The sequence below is a fragment of the Oryctolagus cuniculus genome, chromosome 2 (genome assembly GCF_964237555.1).
Source record: "Oryctolagus cuniculus chromosome 2, mOryCun1.1, whole genome shotgun sequence".
Taxonomy (NCBI): Eukaryota; Metazoa; Chordata; class Mammalia; order Lagomorpha; family Leporidae; genus Oryctolagus; species Oryctolagus cuniculus.
Genome location: NC_091433.1, coordinates 197,612,072 through 197,630,956, shown reverse-complemented (window position 1 = coordinate 197,630,956; position 18,885 = coordinate 197,612,072). Strand labels below are relative to the sequence as shown.

General features: G+C 44.9%; 1 protein-coding gene across 5 annotated transcripts in view; it reads left to right on the top strand.

Annotated features, from left to right (window-relative positions):
* DCDC2C (doublecortin domain containing 2C) overlaps positions 1 to 18,885 on the top strand; it is a 132,995-nt gene that overhangs the window by 99,926 nt on the left and 14,184 nt on the right. For 3 of the 5 annotated variants that reach the window (XM_051833277.2, XM_051833276.2, XM_070069760.1), the window contains exon 11: positions 17,559 to 17,622. The exons of the other annotated variants lie outside the window; for them this stretch is intronic. In XM_051833277.2, the coding sequence (XP_051689237.2) occupies positions 17,559 to 17,622 (64 nt within the window). The remainder of the gene's footprint in view (positions 1 to 17,558; positions 17,623 to 18,885) is intronic. 5 annotated transcript variants of the gene reach the window in all.

Genomic DNA, 18,885 nt, shown 5'->3' with positions numbered 1-18,885 from the left:
AGTGTACAGTGACTCCTGTTGTTGACTTAACAATTTGACACTCTTGTTTATGGCATCAGTAATCTCCCTAGGCTCTAGTCATGAGTTGCCAAGGCTATGGAAGCCTTTTGAGTTCACCGACTTCGATCTTATTCTGACAGGGTCATAGCCAAAGAGGAAGTTCTCTCCTCCCTTCAGAGAAAGGTACCTCCTTCCTTGATGGCCCGTTCTTTCCTCTGGGATCTCACTCACAGAGATCTTTCATTTAGGTGTTTGGTGGTTTGTTTGTTTTTTTTTTTTTTTTTTTTTTTTTTTTGCCAGAGTGTCTTGGCTTTCCATGCCTAAAATACTCTCATGGGCTCTTCAGCCAGATCCGAATGCCTTAAGGGCTGATTCTGAGGCCAGAGTGCTATTTAGGGCATCTTACATTCTATAAGTCTGCTGTGTATCCCACTTCCCGTGTTGGATCGTTCTCTCCCTTTTTTATTCTATCAGTTAGTATTCGCAGACACTAGTCTCGTTTGTGTGATCCCTTTGACTCTTAGACCTATCGGTGTGATCAATTGTGAACTGAAATTGATCACTTGGACTAGTGAGATGGCATTGGTACATGCCACCTTGATGGGATTGTATTGGAATTCCCTGGCACGTTTCTAACTCCACCACTTGGGGCAAGGCCGATTGAGCATGTCCCAAATTGTACATCTCCTCCCTCTCTTATTCCCGCTCTTATATTTAACAGGGATCACTTTTCAGTTAAATTTAAACACCTAAGAATAATTGTGTGTTAATTACAGAGTTCAACCAATAGTACTAGAACAAAAAAAAAATACTAAAGGTGATAAAGTATTACATTGTACATCAACAGTCAGGACAAGGGCTGATCAAGTCACTGTTTCTCATAGTGTCCATTTCACTTCAACAGGTTTCCTTTTTGGCACTCGGTTAGTTGTTGCCAATGAGGGAGAACATATGATATTTGTCCCTTTGGGACTGGCTTAATTCACTCAGCATAATGTTTTCCAGATTCCTCCATTTTGTTGCAAATGACCAGAATTCATTGTTTTTGACTGCTGTATAGTATTCAATAGAGTACATGTCCCATAATTTCTTTATCCAGTCTACTGTTGATGGGCATTTAGGTTGATTCCAGGTCTTAGCTATTGTGAATTGAGCTGCAATAAACATTAATGTGCAGACAGTTTTTTTTTTGTTTGCCAGTTTAATTTCTTTTGGGTAAATTCCAAGGAGTGGGATGGCTGGGTTGTATGGTAGGGTTATATTCAGGTTTTTGAGGAATCTCCAGACTGACTTCCATAGTGGCTTTACCAGTTTGCATTCCCACCAACAGTGGGTTAGTGTCCCTTTTTCCCCACATCCTCTCCAACATCTATTGTTGGTAGCTTTCTGAATGTGAGTCATTCTAACCGGGGTGAGGTGAAACCTCATTGTGGTTTTGATTTGCATTTCCCTGATTGCTAGTGATCCTGAACATTTTTTCATGTGTCTGTTGGCCATTTGGATTTCCTCTTTTGAAAAATGTCTATTGAGGTCCTTGGCCCATCTCTTAAGTGGGTTGTTTGTTTTGATGTTGTGGAGTTTCTTGATCTCTTTGTAGATTCTGGTTATCAACCCTTTATCTGTTGCATAGTTTGCAAATATTTTTTCCATTCTGTTGGTTGCCTCTTCACTTTCCTGACTGTTTCTTTTGAACTACAGAAACTTCTCAGTTTGATGCAATCCCAAATATTAATTTTGGCTTTGACTGCCTGTACTTCAGGGTCTTTTCCAAGAAGTCTTTGCCGGTACCTATATCTTGCAGGGTTTCTCCAATGTTCTCTAAAAATTTGATGGTGTCGGGTCGTACATTTAAGTCTTTAATCCATGTTGAGTGGATTTTGTGTAAGGTGAAAGGTAGGGGTCTTGCTTCATGATTCTGCATGTGGAAATCCAATTTTCCCAGCACCATTTATTAAAAAGACTGTCCTTACTCCAGGAATTGGTTTTGGATCCTTGATCAAATCTAACTTGGCTGTAGATGTTTGGATTGATTTCTGGTGTTTCAATTCTGTTCCATTGGTTTATCCATCTGTTTCTGTACCAGTACCATGCTGTTTTGATTACAACTGCCCTGTGGTATGTCCTGAAATCTGGTATTGTGATGCCTCTGGCTTTGTTTTTGTTGTACAAGATTGCTTTAGCTATTCGAGGTCTCCTGTGTCTACCTATGAATTTCAGTATAATTTTTATTTTTTTAATTTTTTGACAGGCAGAGTGGACAGTGAGAGAGAGAAACAGAGAGAAAGGTCTTCCTTTGCTGTTGGTTCACCCTCCAATGGCCACCGGGGCTGGCGCACTGCGGCCGGTGCACAGCGCTGATCCGATGGCAGGAGCCAGGTACTTATCCTGGTCTCCCATGGGGTGCAGGGCCCAAGCATTGGGCCATCCTCCACTGCACTCCCAGGCCACAGTAGAGAGCTGGCCTGGAAGTGGGGCAACCGGGACAGAATCCGGCGTCCTGACCGGGACTAGAACCCGGACTAGAACCCGGACTAGAACCCAGTGTGCCAGCGCCACAAGGTGGAGGATTAGCCTAGTGAGCCACAGCACCAGCTCAGTATCATTTTTTCCAGATCTGAGAAGAATGTCTTTGGTATTTTGATTGGTATTGCATTGAATCTATAAATTGCTTTTGGGAGAATGGACATTTTGATGATATTGATTCTTCCAATCCATGAGCATGGAAGGTTTTTCCATTTTTTTGGTATGCTCTTCTATTTCTTTCTTTAAGATTTTGTAATTTTGATCGTAGAGATCTTTAACATCCTTGCTTAAGTTTATTCCAAGGTATTTGATTGTGTTTTTCTAGCTATTGTGAATGGGAGTGATCTTAGAAGTTCTTTCTCAGCTGTGTCATTTCCTGTGTATACAAAGGCTATTGATTTTTGTGCATTGATTTTATATCCTGCTGCTTTTCCAAACTCTTCTGTGAGTTCCAATTGTCTCTTAGTAGAGTTCGTTGGGTCCCCTAAATAAAGAATGATATCATCTGCAAAGAGGGATAGTTTGAGTTCTTCCTTCCCAATTTTTAACCCTTTAATTTCTTTTTCTTGTCTGATGGCTCTGGCTAAAACTTCCAGAACTATGTTAAAAAGCAGTGGTGAGAGTGGGCATCCCTGTCTGGTACCAGATCTCAGTGGAAATGCTTCCAACTTTTCCCCATTCAATAGGATGTTGGCTGTGGTTTTTTTCATAAATTTCTTTGGTTGTATTGAGGAATATTCCTTCCATATCCAGTTTGCCTAGAGTTTTCATCATGAACGGGTGTTGTATTTTATCAAATGCTTTCTCTGCACCTATTGAGATAATCATATGGTTTTTCTTCTGCAGTCTGTTAATGAGGTATATCACACTGATTGATTTGTAACATTGAACCATCCCTGTATACCAGCAATAAATCCCAGTTGGTCTGGGTGAATGATCTTTCTGATGTGTTGTTGCATTCTATTGGCCAGAATTTTATTGAGGATTTTTGCGTCTATGTTCATCAGGGATATTGGTCTGTAATTCTCTTTCAATGCTGCATCTTTTTCTGGCTTAGGAATTAAGGTGATGGTGGCTGCATAGAAAAAATTTGGGAGGACTCCCTCTTTTTCAATTGTTCTGAATAGTTTGAGAAGAATTAGAGTCAGTTCTTCTTTAAATGTCTGGTAGAATTCAGCAGTGAATCCATCTGGTCCTGGGCTTTTCTTTGTTGGGAGGGCCTTTATTACTGTTTCAATTTCTGTCTCAGTTATGGGTCTATTTAGGTTTTCTATGTCTTCCTGGTTCAATTTAGGTAGGTTGCATGTGTCCAGGAATCTATCCATTTCTGATAGACTTTCCTGTTTGCTGGTATACGAGTCCTTGTAGTAATTTCTGATGATCTTTTTATTTCTGTGGTGTCTGTTGTTACATTCCCTTTTTCATCTCTGATTTTATTGATTTGGGTATTTTCTCTTCTTTTTTTAGTTAGTTGGGCCAATGGGGTGTCAATTTTATTCATTTTTTCAAAAAACTGGATCCTTGTTTGGCTGATTTTTTGTAATTTTTTTGGATTCAATCCTGTTGATTTCTTCTCTGATTTTCATTATTTCTCTTCTCCTGCTAGATTTGGGTCTGGTTTGCTGCAGATTTTCTAGATCCTTGAGATGCATTGAAAGCTCATCTATTTGGTGCCTTTCCAATTTCTTGATGTAGGCACCTATTGATATAAACTTTCCTCTTAACACTGCTTTTGCTGTATCCCATAAGTTTTGGTATATGTTGTGCTGTTATTCTCATTTACTTCCAGAAAGCTTTTGATTTCTCTTTTGACTTCTTCTATGACCCATTGTTCATTCAGGAGCATGTTGTTCAGTCTCCATGTGTTTGCGTATGCTCTAGGGATTCCTGAGTTGCTAATTTCCAGCTTCATTCCTTTATGGTCTGAGAAGCTGCATCGTATGATTCTAATTCTTTTGAATTTGCTGAGACTTGCTTTATGGCCTAGTATGTGGTCAATCCTAGAGAAGGTTCCATGTACTGCTGAGAAGAATGTAAAATCTTTATGTATAGGATGAAAAGTTCTGTAGATATCTGTTAGATCCATTTGGGCTATAGTGTCATTTAAATCTACTGTCTCCTTGTTGATCTTCTGTCCTGTTGATCTGTTTATTTCTGAGAGTGGAGTAATGAAGTCCCCCAGTACTATTTTTTTTGGGTCTAAGTCTCCCTTTAAGTCCCTTAACAAATGTTTTAAATAAACCGGTGCCCTGTAATTAGGTGCATATACATTGATAAGCGATATATCTTCCTGTTGAATTGATCCCTTAATCATTATATAGTGCCCCTCTTTGTCTCTCTTAACAGTTTTTGTGTTAAAGTTTATTTTGTCTGATACTAAGATGGCTACGCCTACTCTTTTTTCATTTCTGTTTGCATGGTATATCTTTTTCCAGCCTTTCACTTTCAGTCTGTATGCATCTTTGTTGGAAAGATGTGTTTCTTGTAAACAGCAAATAGATGGGTTTTGTCCATAAGCCAATCAGCCAATCGGTGTCTTTTAACTGGACAGTTCAGGCCATTAACGTTCAATGTGACTAATGATAAGTGGTAACTTTGCCCTGCCATTTGCCAAAGATAAGTTCTAATATATGCTTTGAACTTCCTGTGATCTTTTGCTATGAGGTTTCCTTCCTTTACCTTCTTTCATATTGATGGCCGTGTTTCTGTGTGCAACACATCTTTAAGCATCTTTTGCAGGGCTGGACGAGTGGCGACAAATTCTTTCAATTTCTGTTTGCTGTGAAAAGTCTTTATTTCACCTTCATTCACAAATGAGAGCTTTGTAGGATATAATATTCTGGGCTGGCAGTTTTTCTCTCTTAGTACCCAGGCTATGTCTCGCCATTGCCTTCTAGCCTGTAGGGTTTCTGATGAAAAGTCTGCTGTGAGTCTAATTGGAGATCCTCTGAGAGTAATCTGATGTTTCTTTCTTGCACATTTTAGAATCTTTTCTTTCTCTTTCACTGTGGTGAGTTTGATTACCACGTGTCGTGGTGAGGGTCTGTTTTGCTCATGTTTACTAGGAGTTCTATGAGCTTCCTGTACTAGGATGTCTCTGTCCTTCTCCAAACCTGGGAAGTTCTCTGCTAGTATCTCACTAAAAAGGCCTTGTAATCCTTTCTCCCTCTCCATGCCTTCAGTAACTCCTAGAACCCGAATGTTGGTTTTTTTAAATAGTATCCTGAAGATTCCCGACAATATTTTTTAGATTTCTAATTTCCTCTTCTTTGGTTTGACTGTATACTTTCCTGTGCTCTGTTTTCTAAGTTCGATATTCTCTCTTCTGTTTCACTGACTCTGTTTTTAAGGCTCTCTAATGTGTTTGTCATTTGATCTATTGAGCTCTTCATTTCATTTTGATTTCTCTTCACTATCACACTTTCCTGTTCTACTAGTTTCTGCATTTCATTTTGATTCCTCCTTAAGATTTCATTTTCTCGAAGGAGATTTTCTATCCTGTCCGGTAAGGATTTCTGTAGCTCAAGCATTTGTTTTGAAAACTTCTAATTGTTCTAATCATAAATTTTTTGAAATCCATATCTTGCATTTCTTCCATCTCATCATCTTCATAATCTTGGCTTGGGGTGCCTTGTTCATTTGGGGGCATCAGAATGTCTTCCTTGTTCTTGTTTCCTCGGTTTCTGCATTTGTTGCTTGGCATTGTGGAGATATTCTTTGAATTCTTCTTCCCTTGCTGTGGTGTTTTTTCTTGTTATACTGTGACTGTATTAAGTGGACTGTCTGCTTTTGATGGAGCCTTAGAGGCTTGAGATGGGTGTGGCCTGAGAGCTCTGTTTGGTTCCTCAGGGTTAAGGGTGTGCCAAAGGTGACACTCCCAGGTTAGGTGTGGTAAATCTCTCTCTTTCTTTCATTTTTTTTTTGATTCAAAAGGGAAGTAATTCCACACAGCTGAACGGAATTGGAGGTAGTTAGCAGGCAAATGATATACCCACAGGAGCCAGAGATCAGAAGATCTTTCCCAAGGACCACACAGGGAATCTGTTCTGCCCTCAGTGTGGGCTCAAATTTTCCTGCAGTCTCCCACTGGGTTGCCAAGGTTAACGAATTGTAGCATCTCTGGAGAGTACTCATGTGAATTCCGTGAGTTCTCTCACACACTGTCTCTTTTTTCACCGTCTCAGTTCATTAGCACCACCCATTCACTAGGTCCTAATCTCCTGTTATTTCACCCACCCTCCCAGAGTCAGGTTTTTCTGCTTGGCTGAGGGCGTGTGCAGACCTGAGGTCGCGCCGCTTATGACGTATGTCCAAAATGGCACCTGCTCTTTGTCTTGCTCGCCTTTGAGAGGTGAGCGGAGAGAGAGAAACTTGTGTCTGTACTGGTCACTTTTTTTTTTTCCCCTCTCTCTTCTAGTTAGCCTGGTGAACTTTTCCCCATGGGGTTTCAAGCCTCGTTCCCTCTAGTGTCCTCTTTCTGCTTTCCCGCCAGTGTCTCGGGCTATTGAGGTTCAGGTCACCTCGCATTCCAGCGCTGGTGTGTTGATTCTGCCGCTGGTGTCCTGAGCTGTGGGCTCCCATGCCCTCCACGCAGGTCCACTGTGAATCACTAGTTCCGGAAGAGTTTCCTCTGCTGTTTCTTCCCCTACTCTTCCTTGAACCTGTAGTATCTCCACTTTTATTAAACTGTCTCTGCCCGGACTATCAGTGTGCTCCCTTCCTATTCAGCCATCTTGCTGCTGCAATCCCTAATCTGAACTTTTAATTTTTAAAAAATATTTTATTTATTTATTTTAAGAGCATAGTGACAGAGACAGAGATAGATCTTGCATCTTCTGGTTCATGCCCTAAATGGCCACAATGGCTGGGGCTGGGCCAGGCAAAAGCAAGGGGGCACAAACTCCATTAGGTGTCCCATATGGGTGTCAGTGCTCCAATATGGGAGCTGGCCTCACAAGCATGCAATGGTCAATTTGCTGCATTACAATGCTGCCCTTGCTTACCTCTCATTTTTTTTAAAGATTTTATTTATTCATTTTAGAGGTAGAGTTACAGTTACCGAGAGGGAGAGACAGAGAGAAAGGTCCTCCATCTGCTGGTTCACTCCCCAAATGGCCCCAAAAGCAGGAGCTGAACTGATCTGGGGCCAGGAGTCAGGAGCTTCTTCCAGGTTTCCCATACAGGTGCAGGAGCCCAAGTACTTGGGTCATCTTGCACTGCTTTCCCAGGCTATAGCTGAGAGCTGGATCAGAAGAGGAACAGCTGGGATGTGAACCAGTGCCCACGTGGGATGCTGGCACTGCAGGCAGAGGCTTCGCCTACTGTGCCACAGCACTGGCCTCCTGCCTCTCATTTTTTTTTTTTTTTTTAAATTTCTTGACAGGCAGAGTGGACAGTGAGAGAGAGAGACAGAGAGAAAGGTCTTCCTTTTGCCGTTGGTTCACCCTCCAATGGCTGCCGCAGCTGGCGCGCTGCAGCCGGCACACCGCTCTGATCCAATGGCAGGAGCCAGGTACTTATCCTGGTCTTCCATGGGGTGCAGGGCCCAAGCACTTGGGCCATCCTCCACTGCACTCCCGGGCCACAGCAGAGAGCTGGCCTGGAAGAGGGGCAACCGGGACAGAATCCGGCGCCCCGACCGGGACTAGAACCTGGTGTGCCAGCGCCGCAAGACGGAGGATTAGCCTAGTGAGCCATGGCACTGGCCCTGCCTCTCATTTTTAAGCCATGTTTTGCAAAGGTGAATTTTCCTTATATTGGACACCTCTGGACTCAGCTAACATTCTTCATTTAAAAGCTGTGTCTCCCTGTGGATGGATCACACTTTGTGCCGGGCGTGTCTCTGTGCTGAGTCCCTCTGATGTGTGCAAAGACGATTGAGGGCTGCAGCCTTGGGGGCCAGCCTGCTGGGCTGTTGGTGTTTCCTGGTTGCCTGTTTTCCCTTTTCTGGTCGCCCTGCTCCGTGCAGTGCTCAAGTGTTCTTCTGCCTTCCCAGCGTGAGGCTTGTGCTCTGTGGCTGGGAGGGAAGCTGACTTGAGGTCACTGGAACTGTGTGAACAGAGACCCGGGGCTTCCTATGACCAAGTGTAGGACCGTGAGCCCCTGCTCCGTGACCTGATTCCATTCTGGCCTATTTGAGCTGTTTTCTGGGTAAGTGATGTTTCCAGGCATCGTGGTTTTCAGAGAAATGAGGCGTTGCTGTCGAGCCCCTGGGAGCTCTGTGCCTCTGCTGCTCGTGTGTGTGTCCTGAGGTGAGGGTAAGGCCAGAGTGCCGCGTGTCTGGCTCCCACGTGTGCCGTGGCGCCTCTTTCTTCAGGAAGCTCATCTGGGTTTTGGCAGCATGCTGGAGGTGTGATTGGCAGGCGCTACGGTGTGAGGTTTAGGCAGAATTCACCAGTGCCCGGTGGGTGGTGCTGGGGAGGCAAGGCCGAGCCTTCCCGGTGCAGCTTTCTCCCTTCTCAGGTTCCTCCTCGGCTGCTGTTGGGGTCACCTGCCAGTGTGGACAGAGGGCTGCAGCATGGGCCGGGCATCTGTCCCCGGCAGACTTCCCATGCTGCTGTCCTGCCTTGGCAGTGGTGAAGGGATGACACGGTGGCTTTTAATACAGGTAATTATTTCATTTAGTTCTGCCATTTTCACCTGCAGGGAGAAATCACTCTGCCTACCCCTTCATACAATTTCCTTTTTGGACCATTTTATCTCAGCTTTGTAAAATTGAGCTATGAAGAGCGGGCATTTGGCACAGTGGCTGAAATGCCACTTGGGATGCCAGCATCCCGTATCAGAGTGCCTGCGTTCAAGTCCTGGCCCTGCTCCTGATTCCAGCTTCCTGAAAACATGTACCTTGAGAGGCAGCAGTGATGGCTCAGGTAGTTGGGTCCCTGTCCCCCACAGGAGAGACCTGAGATGAGTTCCAGCCTCCCAGCTTCAGCCTGGCCCTGTCCCAGCCATTGGGGCAATTGCGGAGTGAATCAGAGGATTTGGTGAGGTCTCTGTCTATCTGTTTGTCTTTGTTTCTCTGCCTCTCAAATAAGTGAATAAAATCTAATGATCGTTTATACAGATTTGCTGTATACTGCTCCAGGCAGTTGGGAACATGTCATGTGACCACTGGCATATTCTACATCTATTGTCCCCTTCTGTAGTCACCTCTCTCTCTTCACCCCACACCTCCCAGATCTGGAAGCCACTGATTTACTTTCTGCTCCATGATTTTGCTCCTTCTGGGATGTGGATTAACTGGAGTTGTGCCTCTTCTCCCTCACTGTGGACATGAGACTCATGCCCCTGAGTGTGCCAGTAGCATCACCCCTCTGAATTGCTGGGTTGTCCATTTTATGGATGTACTATAGCTTGTTTATTCATTTACCGATTGAAGAACATTTGGGTCCAGTTCTGTTTTTAAATTTTAATGTATTTTTTATTTTATTTGAGGGAGGGAGAGTGGGTGGGGGAGAAAGAGAGAGAGAGAGAGAGAGAGAGAGATATCTTCCATTTGTTGTTCCACTTCCAAATATCTGCAATAGCTGGGGCTCGGCCATAGCCAGGAGCCAAGACCTAATTTTTGGTTTCTCAAGTGCATGGTAGAGACTCAAATGCTTGAGCCATCATCTGCCTCCCAGGTGTGCGTTATCAGGAAAGTGAACTGAAAGTGGACTAGCTGAGACTCACATCAGGTGCTCTGCTATGGGGTGCAGCAGCCCAAGCAGCAACTTAATGCTGCACCAGACGCCTGCCCCAGGGTCCAGTCTCTGACAGTTTTGGAAAGAGCTTCCGAGCACATTCATGGACAGACTGTGCACACACAGGAAAGGGATTGCAGGGTCGTGTGGTAAATGCATATTCCCTTTGTGAGAAACTCCTGAAGTGCTCAACCAGGGAGTCAACGTCTGTCCATGTACCTGTCTGCTGCCCAGGTGTCATGTGTGGGGCCTGTCTGCCCACATTTTTCAATGACATTTTGATTACTGGGTGGTTTGTTTCATTTTCATTGAGTTTTGAGACTTATCTATGAATTATAGATACAAATTCCTTATCAGACACTTTTGTAAGTATTTTTTACCAATATGTGGGTTATCTTTTCACTCTCAAGACTCAAGACTGTATTTTGAAGAGCATGTGTTTTCAGTTTGTAAGACTGATTTGCTAGTTTGTTCTTTCATGGATTATACTTCTCATGTCATATTGAGTTTTTTTAAATGATTTATTTTATTTAGTTTATTTGTAAGGCAGAGTGATGGAAAGAGAGGGAGAGATAGAGAAAGAGATCTTTCATCTGCTGATTCACTCCCTAGATGACTACAGTGGCCAGGACTGGGCCAGGCTGAAGACAGGAGCCAGGATTCCATATGGTTCTCTCATATGGGTGTCAGGGACCCAAGCACTTTGGGCCATCCTCCACTGTTTTCCCAGGAGCATTAGTGGGTAGCTGGATCAGAGTGGAGCAGCCAGCACTAGAACTGGTGTTCTGCCAGTGGCTTAGCTCGCTGCGTCACGATGCCAGCCCTGTATCTAAGAGTTTTTTGCTTGACCTAAAGACTGGGAGAATTTTTTCTGATGCTTTATTTTAGAAATCTTATGGTTTTATGTTTTAGATTTATATACAGGACTCACTTTTAGTTAACTTTTATATGTGATGCAGGAATGAGATTTTTTTGGCATATGAATATCTAATTGTTCCTGTAGTATTTGTTGAAAAAACTATCCTTTTTTGCCTAAAACTGTTTGCATGTTTTTAAATTCAATTCACCATATTTGTATTGTGTTTCTGGAATTGCTTTCCTCTCCCATTAATCTTGTGTATTTCTTTCCTTTCGGCAATATCAAGCTTGCTGGATTACTATAGTTTTGAAATAAGATTTTTTGAGACTTCCAATGCTATTCTTCCTTTTCTATAGTGTTTTGGGCTAGTCTAGATCTTTTGTCTTTCCAAATAAATATTAGACTTGGTCAATTTCTTTTCTTTTTAAAGATTTATTTATTTATTTGAAAGGCAGAGTTACAGAGAGAGAGAGAGACAGACAGACAGAGAGTTCTTTGAACTGCTGGTAATGCCTGCAGTGAGCCAGGAGTCTGGGACTTCATCTGGGTTGCCCCTGTGGGTTGCTGGGCCCAAATATTTGGGCCATCTTTCCCTGCTTTCCCAAGTGCATTAGCAGGGAGCTGGATTGGAAATGGAGCAATTGGACTCAAACGGGTGCTCATTATGGCCTGCTGGCATTGTAAGCAGCAGATTAACTTGCTGTGCCACAATGCCAGTCACGTAGTTTGTCAATTTCTGTAGAAACCCTGCTGGGATTAATTGGGATTGCATAGATTAGTATTTCAATTTGGAGAGAATCTAAATGTAAATGATACTGGATATGATGAGCTATGGACATGGTCTATCTCTCCCTGTATTTAGGTTTATATATTTAAAAAAACGCTGCTTTTTTCATTCAGCATATTGGTATTACATATATTTTATGGGATTTATGCATAAATATTTTGGTTTTAGAGGACATAGCAATTAAAATTTCAATATCAAGAGTATGGTGTTGTGGCGTAGTGGATTAAGCTGTGCCTGTGACACCAGCTTCCCGTAAGGACACTCATTGGAGTCTTGGCTGCTTCATTTCTTTTTTTTTAAGCAATTCTTTTAATTTTTAAGATTTATTTATTTATTTTGAAGGCAGAGTTACAGAGAGGCAGAGTTGGGTGGAGAGAAGAGAGAGAGAGAAAGAGAGAGGGAGAGAGATGTCTTTCATCTGCTGGTTCACTCCCTAGGTGACCACAACGTCTGGAGCTGTGCCTATTCAAAGCCAGGAGCCAGGAGCTGCTTCTGGATCTCTCTTGTGGGTGCAGGAGCCCAAGGGCCTGAGCCATCTTCCACTGCTTTCAGAAGCCATATCAGAGAGCTGGATCTGAAGTGGGGCAGCTGGGACTCTAGTGCCCACACAGGATGGCAGCACTGCAGGTGGTGGCTTTACCCGCTACGCCACAGTGCCGGCCCCAAGACTGCTTCACTTCTGACCCGGCTCCTTGTTAATGCACCTGAGAAAGCAATAGAAGATATGCTCAAGTACTTGGGCCCTGCCACTCACATGAGAGACTGGGGTGAAGCTCCTGGCTTTGACATGGGCCAACCATGGCTGCTGTAGCCATTTGTGGAGTGAACCAGTGGATAGGTGTTTCTCTCTCTCTCTAGCTGGGTTCAATATATTAATATTTTGTTAAGAATCCTTATGTCTGTGTTCAAGAGGGTTATTCATCTGCAATTTTCTTTCCTTGTAATCATTTGTTTGGTTATGGTCTCAGGGTCTCATAGACTGTCTCCTTGTCTGGAGTTGTCTGCTCCTTAGTTTGGAGTTTGGAAAGAACACCACAGAGGTGGCCACTGTTCTCATGCCTCATCTTAAGATAGCAACGTGACATCTGGCTTGGTGTTGATAAATAATTGTTCAAAGTATTCCCTTATAATTCACTGTATTTCTTTGAGCTCTGTAGTGATACTCCTGATACAATTCCTGATCTTATTAATTTGATATTTTTTTCTTTTTTTCTTGGTTATCCTAGCTATAAGTTTGATGAATTTGCTGATCTTATAAAAGAACTGACTTTCAGTTTCGTTGATTTTCCTCCAGTTTTTTCTATTCTCTATTGCATTTTTCCACTTTAATTTTTATAATTTTTTCCTTCTGCTTCGTTTGTGTTTAGCTTGCTCTCTTTTTTAACAGTTTCTTTTGTTAAAAAAGATTTATTTATTTATTTGAGAGGTATAATTAAAGAAAAAAAGGAGAGAGAGAGAGAGAGAGAGAGAGAGAGAGAGATATGTTTCATCTACTGGTTCACTCCCCAAATGGCCACAATGGCCAGAGCTGTGCCAGTCTGAAGCCAGGGGCCAGGAGCCAGGAACTTCTTCCAGGTCTCTCATATGGGTGCAGAGGTCCAAGCACTTGGGCTATCTGTCACTGCTTTCCAAGGCTGTTAGCAGAGAGCTAGATGGGAAGTGGAGCAGCCAGGAGTTGAACACATGCCCATTTGGGGTGCCAGCATCTCAGGCTGAGGCTTAACCTATTACATCACAGTGCCAGCTCCTAATAGTTTTCATAAGTGGGTGATTCAATGACTTGGAATCTTTCTTCCTTTTGTTACCAAACCACTTTCTTTGACTCACTTGTAGACATAAATTAACAAGAGGTCAACATACAACCCAGACAAGGTTTTGGGGGCTTATGCTCGAACACAGAGGAGACAGCTCAGTGGGAAGAGGTTCTGCTGACTGCTCTCCAACAAGAGCTGAGCAGGTGCTTTTATGGTGCTTGGGAGGTTGGTGTTTTCCCCTCGGAGCTTCGGTTTGCACCCAGCTCTGTGTTCTGTACAGGCACTGTTTGTCTTCCACACTGTTGCCACATTCAGTATGCTGGTGTTGCTCACTACTGCCAACCAGGAAGGTCACAGATCTATCACACTGAGCTATTCTGGGCAGGTAACAGGGCAGTAGGGGTCTTTTTGGTTGGGGTCTGGACACTCCTTGCTCCTCATTGCCTTGGTGCTGTAGATGGATCCGTGTCGGTTTGGGAGTGGCTTGACTTGGTGAGTCCTGAGTCTGTCCTGTCTCACGTTTTAATATGGTGTCCAAAGCTGTTAATTTCCCTCCAAGCACTGCTCTAGCTGCATTCTGTAATTTTGTTGTTTTAGTTCTAGTTCATCTTAAATTTCTTCTCTCTTTTTTTTATTAAATTTAGGAATGTGGTTTTAAGTTTTCTGATATAACTGAAGTTTCAAGTTTCCTTCTGTTACTGATTTGTTGTTTCATTCTACTATGTACAGAGACCATATGTCATGGAATTTCAGTCCTTTCAAATGTATCGAGACTTATACTTGGTCTGCCATGGATAATGTTTTTGTGGCCTTGAGAAGAATGTATGCTGCTGGTGTTGGGCGGAGTACTGGAGACACCTTTACATCTGGTTGGCTTATACAGTTGTCCAAGTCACCTGTTTCTTTGTCAGTCATCTGTCAAGTTGTAATATCAAAGATGCAAAGTGTGATGTTAGAGAATCCAACTATTCTTGTTAAATTGTCTATTTCCTCACTTGCGCCAGGTTTTTTCTCATGTATTTTGGGACTCTCTTGTTAGACCTCTTTGCAGTCTGTTTTCATAGTAGATAGAATTCTTTGATAGTGTTTTTTTTTCCCTGTTAGCTCTCTTAAAGATATCATTGCACTGACTGCTGGTTTCTGTTGTCTCAAGCGAGACCCCTGCTGCAGTGGTCCTACCCCTTTGATATTGTGCCTTCGTGTCTCTAAATTTCCTCTTTCTCCTTTTAAAATTTCTGTTCTCCTTGTTCTCTTTTTTTCTTTTTAAAGAGTTATTTATTTATTTGAAAGGCAGAGTTACAGAGAAGCAAAGGCCGAGAGAGAGGTCTTCCATCCACTGGTTCACTCCCCATATGGCCACAAGGGCCAGAGCTGAGCTGATCTGAAGCCAGGAGGCAGGAGCTTCTTCCAGGTCTCCCACGTGGGTACAGGGGCCTAAGGCCTTGGACCATCTTGCACTGCTTTCCCAGAGCACAGCAGAGAGCTGGATTGGAAGTGGAGCAGCTAGGACACGAACTGTCACTCATATGGGATGCCAGCACTGCAGGTGGCAGCTTTACCTGCTAAGCCACAATGCTGGCCCCTCTATTTTTTTTTTTTTTTTTACTATTTACCCTAATTTTGGTTTTGGAGACTTGTGGATCTATGGTTTAGTATATTTCTTTACTTTTGAAAAAGGGTCAGCCATTATCTTCAGATACTTCTTTTTCCTCTTTCTCTGCATGTCTGTTAATAAGGTTTGTGGCTCTGTGATGCTCCTTCAACCTTTCCTCTTTGTCTTCCCATTTCAGGAAATTCCATTGACCTACTTTTTTTTTTTAAAAAAAAAAGATTTATTTATTTTATTTGAAAGTCAGAGTTACGCAGAGAGAGGAGAGGCAGAGAGGTCTTCCATCCGATGGTTTACTCCCCAGTTGGCTGCAATGGCCGGAGCTGCGCCGACCCGAAGCCAGGAGCCAGGAGCTTCCTCCAGGTTTCCCACATGGGTGCAGGGGCCCAAGGACTTGGACCATCTTCTACTGTTTTCTCAGGCCATAGCAGAGAGCTGGAAAGGAAGTGGAGCAGCTGGGTCTCGAACCGGCACCCAAATGGGATCTCGGCGCTTCAGGCCAGGGCGTTGACCCACTGACCTACTTTCATGGTCACTATATCTCCTCTTGACTCTGTTTATTTTATTGATAAGCCTATCTAATCATCTATTAGCATGAAAGGCCCTCTGGCATTTCCATTTATTTTTGTCCTACAGTTTATTCTCTCAGGTGAAATTCCTCATGTGTTAAAGCGTAGTATTCACCTCTGGCTCTAGAGCAGGGTTTGATAAACTTTACACAAAGAGATGGACATAGGTGCTGTCTGTTCAGCCCCTCAGCTCTGCTGCTATAGGAGCAGCGGCCAAGGCAAGGAGTACCTGGGTGGTTGGCACACGTTCAGGTGAGCTCTGTGAAAAAGCGGGTAGGAGGCCAGGTATCAAATTAAGGCAGTGGTGTGGTCGCTTCGGCTTAGAACTCTGTTTGATAATTCCAACCTGTAGATCATATCTCTGGTTTCTTTGTCTGCTTTATGTTTGGTGGTTGCTTATTATTTTTTCTTGTTTTTCATGAGTTTGAGAAATTTTGGTTAAAAATTTCACCTCGTACATAGCCCAGTGTGATGAACTTTCTACCAAGTTTCAGAGTGACTATTTTAGACTTCATGGGGCACACCAGAGCTGTTACGACTACTCAAACCTGTCATGTTGCAGAAGCAGACAGACAGAACATGAGTGAAGGGGCTTGGTTGCGTTCCAACAAGTCTTCATGCACAAAAGCAGACGGCAGGTGGGGCTGGACAAAGGCCACAGAGGCTGCAGTGAACCACAGATCTCCCCTCATGCATGGGTACCTGCTGCTCTGTGAGGGCTTCAGCTGGGGGCTGGCAGCAGTCCAGAGAGTTTAATTTAGTGTTGCTGTTACTATGGTTACCTTCCAGGCTTCCAATTCATTGCCCTGTGCCTTGGAGGGGGCTGGTTGCCCGAGAGAGGGGCGGTGTCCCCAACCTTCCTGTCCCCCCATCAGCTCTGGGCTTTCTCTTGCCCCGCAGTGCCGTCTTCCTCTGTGCTCCTGCCCTGGGCCCAGCTGGAGGCTTCTCCTTGCTATCTGCTGCTTGCAGAGGCTGGCTGGGCACAGAGCTGCTGTGGGTGGAGGGCTTTTCCTTTCTCCATGGAGGCTCTCCTTCCTTTGCTGTGGATCTTCACCATGCCCTGGGGGGACAGGCTTTGCTGTCCTCCTTTCAGCATATGGCCTTGTCCCAGGAGGCAGCAGGAAAGACTGGCCATGGTGTGCACTGTTTGCGTATGCAGCCCCACAGACTGGGCACCATGTGGGACCCTGCGTCTCCCATTTGTCAGCCTCGTCTTCCCCCAGGCCCTGCCCCACGGGAGCCGGGCCCATGACCTGCATATCCTCTGGAGTAAGGGGTATCCCTGCTTTAGAGTTCAGGCTAGCTGGTTGTCCTGGGACCACTGTCACTCTGCCATCACTGCTCAGGTTTTCTTGCCTTTTCTTATCTCTAGGATGAAGCTGGGTTGTTTGATGTGGAAAATGCCTGGAGGACTGGGTGGTGGCAGAAACCATGCAGTCTGTGTGAACTTGGCTCCCAGGTCCTGGTTTCCAGATGGGTCACAGAACTGACCTGAATGAGGAGTCTCTCAGGCTGGGCTGGACCCTAGGCTAGACTAGTGGACCTTATCTGGACAGTGGTGACCCCAGGCCAGGCCAGAATAAGACCGGCCCTGGCTGTGGCCAGAAGAGTGGGTGGCCTCCCAGCCCTGGCTTTGCATTGGGGCCATTGCTGGCTCCAGTGGACTGACCACCTGTCAGTCCCGTGTCTCAGGATCCAGCACTCGCTGGGCACCCCCGTCCTGAGGACTCTAGAGACGAACTGTCAGCTGCTAACCTGGCTGGTTTCTGTTTCAGGGAGACCATTCTCGAGTGTCTTTTAAGAAAAGATTGTCCTTAAGACACAACACAAAGAGAAAAGGTATGTCAAGTAGATGTTGAAGACATAGAAGTGTATGTATCTGGTAGAATCCAGCCATGGCTGAGAGTACTTGTAAGACCCTAGTATAAGCAGCTGGTATACCACAGGCTAAGCTGTCTCTGTTAATGTAGTTAAAACACACAGAGCATGCTCCATAGAGATCTTACTTCTTCCCTGCCTCTCCCCTGCCCCAGTAATGGTGATAGCATCACCCAACCACAGACTCCTCTGCTGAGTTTGTCCTGTCCACTGACAACCACGGCACTGTGCCTGGGTGGCGCTCCAAGCACTTTCCCAGAGTATGCATGTGTATGACTTTCTGGTGTAGCTTCTCAGCCGTGAAGGGCAGGAAGATGGCAGATGACACTGTCACATGGCATCGTGCCCAACAGACTGCTTTGCAAGTTATAAAAATCCTGTGGAAGTGTGACCCATTGGGTTCTGTAGGATGTAAATGGGGCAGTTCACAGCCAAGGACACTGAGGCAGAGAGTGGGCAGGCGTCTGCCCAAGGTTACGTGGTTTTCCCCTTGAACTTGACATAGGTGGGGCTCTCTTGAGGCTGTGTCTTCTGAGGATTGAGGGTCCAGTCTCCCTGGGTAGGAACAGGAGGCCCAGAAGCTCATTCCATAACTGTGCTAAGACTTTTGTGCTATGTGGCTCGTTCCCAATCCGAAGCACCTGCACCCCCTCCCCCATGGTGACTGAGACCTTATTGAGAGACAAGCGGCCGTGAGATCCCTCAGTGAGCACTACCCCACACTGTTTGCACTGCACCCGGTACCTTCCTCCCTCAGAGGTTGTCACATGGACTGTGTGCAAGAGGACCTACACGTGGCTCCTCTTGAAGAAAGACCCAGGACTCTCTACAAAGGCAGGTCGAAGGACATCTGCTGGTTCCTTGGGAGGTGGGTGACCCACACGTGTCCTGTGTGGAGGCCTTGCCCCTCAGCTCACGCTAGCTGACTGTCTTAGTGCTCACACAGTCATAAATAGGCCCGTCACCCCAAGAGGAGCCTTGCAGCAGGAGGAGACCCAGAGGAGCAGCTGGACGGGCACCTGTGGGCAGGTGGGCATGTGGACCTCTGTGGGCACCCAGAGTGGGTGCAGGGGGGAGTGCAGAGCAGATTCACGGCCAGCAGGGGCTGCTTCGTGTGTCAGAGTTGCAGTTGGTTTTCTGGTTCTGAGAGGGGAGTGAGAGTTGTTTGTGGGGCAGTCCTGTTCCCCTCTTTCTGTGGCCTGGGAGAGCAAGACACGGGTTATC